General features: G+C 42.5%; 1 protein-coding gene across 1 annotated transcript in view; it reads left to right on the forward strand.

Annotated features, from left to right (window-relative positions):
- Positions 1-13,167, forward strand: part of LOC126337769 (serine/arginine repetitive matrix protein 1) — a 108,712-nt gene that overhangs the window by 81,626 nt on the left and 13,919 nt on the right. The window contains exon 5 of the mRNA XM_050001500.1: positions 4,436-4,628. Coding sequence (XP_049857457.1) covers positions 4,436-4,628 — 193 coding nt within the window. The remainder of the gene's footprint in view (positions 1-4,435; positions 4,629-13,167) is intronic.

Raw genomic sequence — 13,167 nt, forward strand, 5'->3', positions numbered from 1 at the left:
GCATTAATATGGTTTTACACATGATTGAAAACAGCCTGAAAAATTTCAGATAGTTTTTCAATTTCACGCCTTTGCATAGTATGTTGGTAGCACTTGGTCGCCTTGCCTGTTCTGCTGTGTAGCAGACTTTAAAGCTGTGCGGATCAGCATAACGAAAAGGCGAGGGGTCTCGCTCGTTTTGTCCGCGGCTGCACATCCGTAGTCTATAAACGACTGTTAAGTCCATGGTAGATAGTAGACGCTGTCTAGTAGGTCTCAGTAGTTCTTTAATACTAAATTATTTAAAAAATTTCATCCACTGTTTCACCTGACATGGTATAAATTTCCAAAAATGCAGAAACACACATTTCTTTATTTCTGATCGAGAAACAAAATACTGTACCAGTTTTCGTAGGTCTAGCTTCAAATTTGCCTTAATAGCGATATATTTTCAAAAAACGTTTGTAAGTAGGCTGTTTAGGTTTTTATGTTGGTAACGCCATGTAGCGCTCTATATGAAAATCACTACTGACTGTGCTGTGTGCAGTCTGTGGCTGGTTTGCATTGTTGGAATTTACTATTGTAGTGTTGGGCAGTTGGCTGTTAACAGCACGTAGCGTTAAGCAGTTGGAGGTAGAGTTGGGCAACACGATTCTTTTTCCCGACTCGATTCCTACGATTCAATCTCACATTACGAATCGATTCCTACGATTCGTTCACGATGCTTTCACGATTCATTCTAGTCTGCGATGGCACGATTCTTACGGAATGATAAAAGTTCTACATCTTACTCACAGATGGCAGGACATGTCTGAAATTGTCAATGGGGTTAGAATCCAACAGCGTCATGATAAGATATGCCAGAAATAGTTTATTTATGAGTAAACATGCATATGACGCTACAAGTGTGATTCTCGATTTATACGTGTAAAGCCTTAATTGATGAAAGGTCACGTTTGATTTGATTGCATCTATTGTTTTATTTCAGTATGCCAGGTAAGAGGAGTCGATTTGTGCGAAAGGTGGTACAAAATTACGTGGTACGCCAGTTTGGTTGTGTGGCTTGAACGTATCTAACTACAGACGTCTGTTTTATAGCAACAAAAGATAGCAGTGAGGCAGATGTGGTTTGGCTCATATCACCCTATGTTTTTCTGTGCTAGGATGTCTGTACTCGCCCTATATCGTTTCTGTCATCACTAGTTCTTGTATTACTCGCTTAAACTAAGCTGACGTCGGCGCGGTGGCTGATGGTAGCAATAGTAAATGGGAAATGCCTTTACGCCACTGCCAAGTGTCAGCTTGGTTTTCAGCTTTTCACTAGTAATATTACGGCCCACGAACTTCGTTTGTTCACACGCATCCTCCACTTGACAGTCATCTGGCGGTCGTAATTATTCGGCACGACTCGGCATGATTCGAAAGTTGGCTTCGAAGCATAGCGTACTAAGAATCGATGAATCGTTGGAACTTGGAATCGTCTCGACTCGGAAACACGCAATCGTTCTTACGATTCTTTTGAACGACGATTCGTCCGTATCACGATTCGATTCTTACGATTCTTTATTTAGAGTCGTTCAAATGAACGACTCATTCACGAATCGCCACAACTCTAGTTGGAGGTGAGCCGCCAGCAGTGGTGGATATGGGGAGAGAGATGGTGGGAGTTTTGAGAGCAGATGATCTGGACGTGTGTCCATCAGAGACCTGTAAGTTTGTAAGACTGGATGTCCTGAATTGATATATACCTTATGACTTTTGAACACTATTAAGGTAAATCCATTGTTTGTTCTTTATCAAATTCTTTCATTTGCTAACTATGCCTATCAGTAGTTAGTGACTTCAGTAGTTAGAATCTTTTATTTAGCTGGCGGTATTGGCGCCCGCTGTATTGCAGTAGTTTGAGTAACGAAGATTCTTGTGAGGTAAGTGATTCATGAAAGGTATAGCTCATTGTTAGTCAGGACCATTCTTTCGTAGGGAGTTTTGAAAGTCAGAATGCGTTGCGCTAAAAAATATTGTGTGTCAGTTTAGTGTTGATCAGAATAAGTAAAGAGAGTAATGTCTGAGTACGTTCAGTTTTACTTAGCTGTTTGAAAACCAAATAACGTAAGGGGTTTACCAGCACAGTAACTCACTATTTTTTTCTAAGGGGACGTTGCACCTTTCTCCCCCTCTTTCACTCCCTTAGGCGTGGACTTTCGTAAAATTCCTTCTAAAATGACGCCTCCTGCATAAGATCAACACCCTCTTCAAATTTAAAGTTTCTGTCCATAGTGGTAGGCACTGGGTGATGACTAGTCATTCAAGACATTGCGTTTTAGATAGTACTGTATTGCTCTGTAGTATACGTTGATCTTATTCTGCGTAGCGAATGTGACAAAACAATTGCAGACCTATACTACCGGTCTAAAGTTTTCGGTCGCTAGTGAGAAAAGATGCATACTGTATTTCATTGTACAAACACACCGTAAGAACTAAACAGACCAACAAAATAAGTAATATTTTCTCTTTCTATCATTAAGTACAATACAATATGGTTATATTTTAGCCTCTTCAAAGAATTCACTCTTTGTCCATAGAACAGCTGCACAAATTCTTGGCATTCTGGAGCTATGATATTGTAGTGGTTTTATAGATATTGCAGCCCAGCGTGTCTGTAAATTATTTCACGGGTATTCGACATTAGATGACCTCAGTTTGCTGACCTGCCTGTCAAGTTCATCCTATAAGTGTTCAGCGGGATTTGTGTTAGGTGACCTACTTGGACAAATCATGTTCTTCAGTTCCTCACGTTTCTCTTTTATATTGACATTCCTCTGCACAATTGAGAAGCATGTTTCGGATAATTATCCTGATGCAGAATAAACCCTGGACTAATAAGTCGCTTGCCAGACGAAACTGCATTGTTGATCAGTTTCCTGTGATATCCTTACTTCTTTAATGCTCAATTGATCAGCACTAGATCAGCGACTTTTTCACCCGCAGAACATCCCCACACCACGACCGACACTCCACCATGCTTCACCGCTAGCATCACGAAATGACTCTTCATATATTCTCTACAAAGTCAATGAACAAAAGTTCGTCGATAGATTCCACATATTTCAGACTTAGATTCGTCCTTGAATAACACCTTGGGCCATTGCTGCAGGCTCCAACCTTTATGTTTCTGTGCCCGTTTCAAACGCATCACCTTATTTTGTTTGGGTAATAAATGTTTTTGACCGCTACGCGCCCCTTTAAGCCTTAATCACAGAGAGGGCATTGCACTGTTGAGACAGAGCCTAGGGCTGATCGCAAACTACAAATTTTCTTTCTCGCGAATTACAGGTGCAGTACAAGTCCTCTGATGTTTACTCTGTACATACAGTGAGGTGGCAAAAGACATGATATTGTGATATGCACGTACACAGAAGGAGGTAGTACTGTGTACATAAGGCATAAAAGAGCAGTGCATTGGCGGAGTTGTCATCACACGAATGTCTTGTAAGAAATCTTCTTTGCGGATGGACTTCATTTTCCCGGTATACTGTCAAAGAACCAACGTGTTACATACGACTGAGCTTATGTGATTATTACATTTCATATACACCAAAATAATTGCATCCAGAAATTTGTATGAGTTTATTGATTTCAATTGTAACTCATTAATACTGTAGTCATAACATGCCTGCTTATGAGGAACAGTAAAAGTGCCGAACAGTATTGAATACACTTATTAACTTCACCTAATTTACTGAAAATACTGAATATTGTGGTGTCCATTTTCCCTTCTCCTAACATCAAAAAGTCCTTTCAAATAACTTCCGGGAACTCAGCCTGGTAACACTTTCAGCGACCGCCGATATTTCGGCGGGAGAACACCTCGTCATTTTCAAGGCAAACTGCGACGGACAGGCGACGTACATGTAAATTTAAAACTTCGGTTCTCTGACTGATGCAGGAAGGTAACACACACACTGAACACTAGTGCCACCAAAGATGACCAAATTAAGAGATATCGATAGTGAGAGTACAAACTGGCAGGTGAGGTTTTCTGACAAGGAAGAGAGCCGGATTACAAACAGAATTTAAACAAAAACCTCCATCCCTGTTAACGAGGTTGCTCGCTAATTTAATCGCAACTGCCTCCTTAATAACACTGTCCCAATAGCTGGACGTGCATGCCAATATCTCGTTGTTATTATAGTTGCAGTTGCAGTTTGCTTTGAATATGGCGGGGTGTTCTCCCGCGAAATATCGGCGGCGCTGAAAGTGTTACCTGGCTGAATTCCCGGAAGTTATTTCAAAGATGCATACGTCAGGAGAAACTCAGGCATCAAAAAGTCCGTTTGAATTTTATACAGATTTGTCGTTTTACGTTCACTTTTACTTTAAACTATCAGCTAAATACCCATTACTGTTTTGTAGTTTTTTAAAACGTTATCTGTTGAATACTCACGTTTGTTTTCAGAAACACAAAGCACTCGAAGAAGCACTGAAAGCACGCCCTCACGAGAAGCGTCGCGCCGGAGAAGAAATGAGGAGACTGAAGAAGGAGCTGCATTTGCCCCCCAGCGACACCGAACTCTGGCTCACGCTGCCTCGCATTTTCTCTCGCCAGAGCTCTCGCTTCGAGCTGCCTCTCGACAGCCGTACTCTTAACAGTTACGTATTCACACTTTTGGTTTCCTAAGTACGCTGCCAGCCACAAGTATAGCCAGTCACAAAGTACGAGAAAAATTATTGTCCATATACAGTGCGGTATCATAAATATACGATTAAATTTGCAAGTGGTTTGCGTTGTCTTATTATTTTGTGTATGCAGGTGGAAAAAGAGACCAGTCGGTTAACACTCATAGTCGAATAACACAACTTATTATTCAGCAATTAATGACACTTATCTTTACAGCTTTCCGTTGCTGTGACTGACGGGAGCACACTAGGAATTATGAGGGACCTCCAATGAGTAATGCAACACATTTTATTTCTAAACTAGCTATACCCGGCGAACTTCGTTCCGCCTCTGAAAATCTTTATATGTTATGTAGCTGACCCTGCAAACGTTGTTTTGCCATATAAATTATCTCTAGTCTATCAGAATAATACATACGTTTAACACAATGTATACCCGGCGAGCTTCGTTCCGCCTCTGAAAATCTTTATATATTATAGCTGACCCGGCAAACGTTGTTTTGCCATATAAATTATATCTATTCTATAAGAATAATGTATACGTGTAACACAATAGCCGTTGTTGGCAGGAGCTCGTGATAAAACAATAATGATGGCCGAAAACTGTGTAAGGAGTGAGAAAAGGTTTAGGGGGAAGTGCGGCAGTATCGGCCACTATCAGTTCTAGCGTTTCTACGGTAGATCGCGCGGATTTAACAATTGAAGCCCGTCCATGAGCGGCAATTTTGTGTCGAAACGTGTTTGCCAGCATTATGAATAAGGCCAAGCTCACACGCATCGGTTTTTATCGTACGTAAAAATATTGTACGATACGTTCTTTTAGAAGATCAAAGGAGAGCGTAGGAACTTCTTTGTTCCACTGAAAGACTTTGATCGTACGATATATTTCCGTACGATAAAAATCGATACGTGTGCGCTAGGCCTAAATGTCGGTTTGGCGAATGACGCGTGCTACCTAGTTAAACTTCTCGTTCTAGTTATGTCGATTCAAAGAGGGATATTCGAGTCGTTGCTTTTGGTACGTTTTCTTCAATTACCTATCTATCGAATAGGGAAAATCACCGGTAGGCACCTGGCGGGGATAACTGATCAAGTGATAATTGATGAGTTATAGACCGGGGTTGAAAATTATTAAATTACTAAAATCGCTAGTAATAGTAAGGGTTGGTGTAGAAGGGTGAAAATTTAGGGTTGCGTGTATTTTGTAATGCCACATCATAAAAAAATAAAAGTAAGAAGTTCTATCCAAAGCATAAGAAAAATTTTTTTGGGGTGGACCACCCTTATCACTTAGGGGTATGAAAAATTGATTACGACCGATTCTCAGACGTACTGAATATACATGTGAAATTTCATCAGAATCGATTGAGCTGTTGATCAAGCGGTAATTGATCAGTTATCAACTGGGGTTGAAAATTATTAAATTACTAAAATCACTATTGAAAAGAAGGGTGAAAATTTAGGGTTGTGTGTATTTTTTTATGCCACATCATGAAAAAATCAAAATAATAAGTTCTATCCAAAATAATTAAAAAAATTTAGCATTTACCACTCTTATCACTTGGGGGTATGAAAAATAGATAACGACCAATTCTCAGACCTATCGAATATACATGCAAAATTTTATCAGAATCGATGGAGCCGTTTTGGAGATATTACAATACAACATATTATTCCCCATTCTTTTTGCTCGAAAGCCTTATTTTTCAACACAATTTCCGTTCCGTGTGACGGACTCACGCCGTCTTATTGAGAGAGCCTGTATGCCCGCACGGTACCATTCTACTGGTCGACATCGGAGCTAACGCCTTGCTGCAACAGTAACCTCGCAATAATCCACGTACTGCTTCTCGCGGAGTGCATCCTTCATTGGGCTGAAGAGATGAAAATCGCAAGCTGCGAGATCCGTCTTGTATGATGGACGAAGTAGAACAGTCCAATGAAGTTCTATGAGCTCCTCTCGGGTGTACAGACTTGTATGAGACCTTGCGTTGTCATAGAAAAGATAAGTTCAATTGCATTTTTGTGCCGACGAACACGCTGAAGTCGTTTCTTCAAGAGTTGAACTATGAGAGAGAACATCAAACAGAGTAACCTCTTCAGAGTTGGTTCAAATTGCTCTGAGCACTATGGGACTTAACATCTGAGGTCATCAGTCCCCTAGAACTTAGAACTACTTAAACCTAACTAACCTAAGGACATCACACATCCATGCCCGAGGCAGTATTCGAAATTGCGACCGTAGCGATCGCACGATTCCAGACTGATGCGCCTAGAACCGCTGGGCCCCTTCAGTGCCACAGAAGACCGTTGCCATGAGGTTTCTTCGGTGGAGAGCTGGTGCGACATCAGTCTATGGATTGCCGTTCTGTCTCCGGTCCGAAGTGATTAACCCATGTTTCATCGCTTATGAGTGCGTCCGGCAAAAAATTTGTCACCATCAGCCTCCTAAAGCGCAAGCAATTCCTTCATGGTTCTTTATGGTCTTCCGTTACGAGGCGAAGAAAATTTGAGACCTCAATTGATGAATGAGTGTGGCAGCACTCCCAGCGCAGACGTCCAGTTGAGCAGCGAGAGGTCTGACTGTGATCTGTCCATCCCCTCGAATGAGAGTGTCCGCACGTTGCAACATAGCATGAGTCAGAGCAGTGTGCGGCTAGCCAGCATGCGGGAGATTGGTCAGGTTTGTGCAAAGTTCTTGCTATGATGACAGACGCCTCGTCCAACGACTCACTGTGCTTTTGTTCACTGTCAGGTTCCACAGACATTCTGCAAGCGCCTATGAATATCTGCGACGCTCTGGTTCTCCGTCAGAAGAAACTCTATGACAGCTCTCCCTCTGCTCCGTCACAGAGGGCATTTTGGGCCTACACGACCTATCTAAACTTCATGAAACAAAAGGGGCTGAAGCTGGAATATTTCAGGATGCCCACAACAATTTCTGCATTTTTCAACCGAAATTGACCGAGAAAAAAATTTGTTGCATTACACCTTGAACGCCCCTCACGGGCAACACTCTCGTAAGATGTCACTATGTGAACACCTAAGAGAAGTCTGACAGTAGAATGTAACTGTGGAAATGCAAAAGCAGCGGAAAATGAAATAAATCTAATTTTTACAGACAGGGTGGTTATAATTAAACTTTCTCTACTTCAGAGTATCCTCATGAACAACGAGTGAGGCTCAAGCCTCGATCGGATTAGTGCCGCCGATGATGCTGCGTGGATATGTAGCAACTTAGCGGCGGTCGATTGCAGGAGTGACGTTGTCGATGATCGACGACACCACAGTTTGGGATTTGACAGGATGCTAAATTTAGTACACAGAGCTGCCACCATTGGCATCAACCACAGATTAAACAAGGCTGTGCCTCTGACCGAACTGCACTTGGATGACAGTTGTGTGTGCTGCTTCCAGTCTGCCCATGTTCGTTAGTCATAGTTGCTGAGAAGTGGTGGCATGCCAGGCTCTTGGCAACCCATGACCAGATGTTTCCAATGGGTGAGAGGTATGGAGAACGTGCTGACAACGCAAACAGTCAAACACTCTATCTTTATCGAGATAGGTCAGGACAGCATATGCAACAAGCAGTCTTCTGTTATATCGTTGGAAGATAACGTTGCAGAGATTTGGGAGATAGGACACTACCTCCGCTCTTAATACGTCGGGGATGGAATGTTTGCCGTCAAATTTACCGCTTACGCTTTCCTAATGGCACCACTTACCATGAAATACGCTGCTTGACTTTTGTGACGATCTTGAAGACAGTCTAATTTTGTTCTCTTTGGAGCCATCTCACGTGAATACATATATCTTGAAGCTGTATATAAAAGTGGGCCTCGTCTGAAAAAGCCAACAGGATGCCAACACGACACAGTTCGAAAACGAGTATCCCCGCCCCCTCCCTCGTCCTTCCCAAATACTGCACTGAATCATTGGACGGCAAGGGAATTAATATGTTCCTGGGCTTGCTAACATCAAATTGAATCCGGCCGCTGTGGTTGAGCGGTTCTAGGCGCTTGAGTCCGGAACCGCGCTGCTGCTACGGTCGCAGGTTCGAATCCTGCCTTAGGTTAGTTAGGTTTAAGTAGTTCTGAGTCTAGGGGACTGATGACCTCAGATGTTAAGTCCCATAGTGCTTAGAGCCATCAAATAGAAATTGTTGTCCCCAAGTCTCCTTAACCTCCTCATCTCCATATATAGACCTTGCTTTAAGCTGTGCTACATCCCCTCCACCTTGAAACAAGCGAAATACGTCAATTTCCCAATATCAAACAAAAATTCTTTAGTATTGAAAAATTATCCTTCTAGATAAGTTCACCTTGATTCTGTACGCAGAACTGAGAATATTCTCAAAGGAGAACATTTAGGTATTCCTGTGTCTACTTGGGCGCATAAACTACCGGTGCACCTCGTTCTATGGCAGCATCAACGGAAGTCGCAACAATGGTCGCTAGCTGCAAGTTCGTAGCGGTTCAGACGTAGCCGCAATGTGTGTGTGGCTACTCCTGCTACAAACTCTTGCTGTCCACTCTTGCTCCAGGGATGGCTGAACTTGCAATATGTTTGCCTTCTCAGATCTTAGCGCAGAACTTCTGAGATCCTGCATAGTGTTGAGCGCAGACTTCCTGAAACTGTCGATTCCATTTTCGCTGTATGGCTCTGGGATCCCGACCAATGCGAGCAGCAAAACACGAAACAGCAGTATCGATAGACTACAATCCTACGCTGTCACACATTGTCCCACGATTGATAGCTTATCTGCTGTCCGCTGCTAAGAAGAAAGCACTCGACAGGAATGCACCTGATGTGCTCTAAGCTGTATAGTATCATCTATATGGAAAATGTTTTGATGAAGGCACTTGCGTCAGTATTGTAACAGTGACAGGCTTGAAGAGATTCGATCTGCATTGGTACACTGTCTGACAAATGAAGTGAAGCATCCAGAAGGGGAGGAGCAAACGAAATGGAACTTGAGGGTTGAGAGTGTATAAGATGTTGCTGCAGTGATTGCAAAATCAAGTCAAACTCACAAGAAACTTGGCAGTATAAGGACCTTATCAGTATGATGTTGCACTCCTGTGGACTGACTCGGTTGGGAAGAGTGCCAAAAGCCGTTGTATACTCGTCTGAGGCAAGCTGGCCCAAAAATGTTGCTATCGTATTGGCATGGATGGAGTGACGTCCGATCTGGTCCTACACATGTTCTGTCCGATGTGGTCCCACACATGTTCTGTCAGGGGACAGATGGGACAGATCTGGGGATGTTGCTCGCCACTGGAGTTCCTCAGTATCTTATAGAGAATTCGTAGACAACATGTGTCTGCTTAGACCAAAGTTGTCCTGTTGAAAAATGGCACCACGATACCATCGCATAAGAAGTAAACCGTAAGGACACAAGGTGCCTGCTTTGTATCGTTGTGCCATAAGAGGTCCCTCACTCACTACCAGCCGCGACCTGAAGTCATAGCCACATCGCCGACTTCGGTGACCACGCGGTTCTAGGCGTTGCAGTCCGGAAACGCGAGACTGCTACGGTCGCAGGTTCGAATCGTGCCTCGGGCATGGATGTGTGTGATGTCCTTAGGTTAGTTAGGTTTAAGTAGTTCTAAGTTCTAGGGGACTGATGACCAAAGATGTTAAGTTCCATATTGCTTAGAGCCATTTGAACCATAGCCACATCATGACGTGGAGAGTAACACCGCTGTGCCACTCCGAAAAATTTCAAGAACTTGATCCTACCCTCAGGTCGCCGCCGCACTCGCTGACAATGGTCATCTGGGGTAATGCAGAACCGCAATCCATCTCTGCAAACAATGACGTTCATCAGCAATCCATGCTTTCCTTTCTTGCCAGCAATCCATACACATTGAAACGTCCCCTTAGAAAAATTGTACAAGATTGTGCTTAAACTGACACACAATATTTTTAGCGCAACACAATCTGACTTTCAAAAATCCCTACGAAAGAATGGCCCTGACTAACATTAACCTATACGTTTCACAAATCACTTACCTCACAAAAATCTTCGTTACTCAAGCTACTGCAATACAGCGAGCGCCACTACTCCCAGCTAAATAAAAGATTCAAACTACTGAAGGCACTAACTACTGATAGGCATAGTTAGCAAATGAAAGATTTTAATAGAGAACAAACAATGTATTTACCTCACTAGTCATAATATATATATCAGTTCATGACACCAATTCTTACAAATTTCAAAACTCCGCCATCTCTCTCCCCACGTCCACCACTGCTGGCGGCTCACCTCCAACTGCGCAACGCTACGCGCTGTTAGCATCCAGCTGCCGCTGCCCAACACTACAATGGCAGACAACAATGCAAACCAGCCACAGACTGAACACGGCACAGCCAGTGATTTTTCATACAGAGCGCTACGTGGCGGCGGCGTTATCAATAAAAAAACCTAAACAGCCTACTTACAACATTCGTTAGCATTGTGATGTTAACGGCAACCTACACATGGGATGGCCGGCCGCTGTGGCCGAGCGGTTCTAGGCGCTTCAGTCCGGAACTGCACTGCTGCTACGGTCGCAGGTTCGAATCCTGTCGCTGGCTTGGATGTGCGTGATGTCCTTAGGTTAATTAGGTTTAAGTAGTTCTAAGTCTATGGGAATGATGACCTCAGATGTTAAGTCCCATAGTGCTTAGAGCCATTTGAACCATTCTGAATACATGGGATGGTAATTCGGTAGTACAACTGCTGCTGGTCTCTGGCCAATGGTGTGGGATAACACAGGATGTTGCAGGGAGCCTATTACCTATTCTAGGATGGTGGCACAGATGTGAAAGGAGTACGATGTGCTTGATGCACATCCCCCCTCGTGGTGGTCATACGTGGTTGACCAATACCTGCAGGACAGGTATGCCTATCCCCATGTTCCCATGCATTCCAGCACCAGGCCACCATCACACTGAAATGCCCCACAAGTCTGGATACTGCAGTATTCGACCAGCTGACCTAATGGAGACCCATATGTGGCCTCAAACTCTGTAAGGAGATGATAGCGCTTTCCCACATGAGTAGACGGCGCCTCCATGTTCTTGACAGTGATAACTCAATACCTGACACTTTTCACACCCCGTATATACACCACCAGGTCTGGTAACAACACTAAATATGAACAACATTAACACACTCTGGTCGTCATTCTACCTTTGGTCTAATCCTTTACATACCGACTGATGTCTTGTACCTATAGGAAGTTACATTGTCAACCGACCATTTCGTCTGGGTGCCTGATTTTTTGTCAGGTTATGCATATTAAATCATCTCACTCTTGAATGTACCAACAGTTCCGGAATAACATAGAACAAGTTCTCTACTTATGTGTATATGGCGTCAATAACTACGATAAAACTTTATTGATAATGATTTTGTGTAGCTTCTGAAATACGCCTTATACGTTACGATACAAGTTCCTTTTTATTCAGTTTAATATTGCCATTAGTAGGATCTTCACACCCGTTTATTGTGTACAATGCATTGTAGAACTTTCTTCTTTCATATTTTTTGCTATACACAATTTAAAAAATTGGGTCAATGTAGACAAAACTGCAGGAAATTCGTACAGTTTGGTAACAGTTGTAGAAAAAATAATCTATTGTGTGTAAGCAGACAGAGAAAGTGAGCCACTTATATAGGAATTACAAGGTATCCGACACTCACTCTGTATGCTTATGCCCCATGTGTACGGGTGCTTATTTGACTGGCTAGAAGAGGGTACTCCAGATTGCCTTCTGGCTTCGAGACAGACTATAGGAATCACTGAATGTTCAAGTGCACTGACAGTAACTAGATACCAACATATATGAGGCACAAAGAGTATAAAACTTTTGCGAATGGGTTTGTAATCTACGATTGATGCTTATCTTTTTAACTGGAAATAACTTTAAAAACAGTTTCGTTATACCGCATGTTTAATGCAAAAATCTTTTACCATCGTGTTTTCCAAACTGAAATTATAATTTTCCCCTTTTGGGAATCAGATTAATGCCAAACATTACAAGTACCTGCTACAGGTGTATGGAGTCATGAGAAAGAGTGAGAGAAAAAGAGAGATAAGGGAAGGAGGAAGGGACAGAGATGGGTGTAAGTGCAAAATAAAAGACAGAAAAATGAGATAAGCAGACCTAAAAGAGAAGGATGTCATAATTCCATTTCTGTCAGCGACGAGAGAAAAAGATTATGAGGCACACATGTTTAGAGAATGAATAATGGGTGAAGAAATACGAAATATGCAAAATTGGACTATTTTATAGGTTTTGGGCGTAATAATAGAGAAGAAAGTCAAAAGAGGAGTGACAGAGAGAAATGAAAAGAAAAAGTACAATTTAAATGCAAGCTGCATTATTTTTTACTATTTTTGCAGGAATGAAGTAAATGGGTAAGTGAGGGCTGAGAGTGAGAGAGAGTGAGTGAGGGGTGTAGAGAAGAAATTAAAGTTCGGTTCCTTCTTATAAGAGCCATTCTTTTAGTGGCTGGATACT

Source organism: Schistocerca gregaria, chromosome 1, assembly GCF_023897955.1.
Source record: "Schistocerca gregaria isolate iqSchGreg1 chromosome 1, iqSchGreg1.2, whole genome shotgun sequence".
Classification (NCBI taxonomy): domain Eukaryota; kingdom Metazoa; phylum Arthropoda; class Insecta; order Orthoptera; family Acrididae; genus Schistocerca; species Schistocerca gregaria.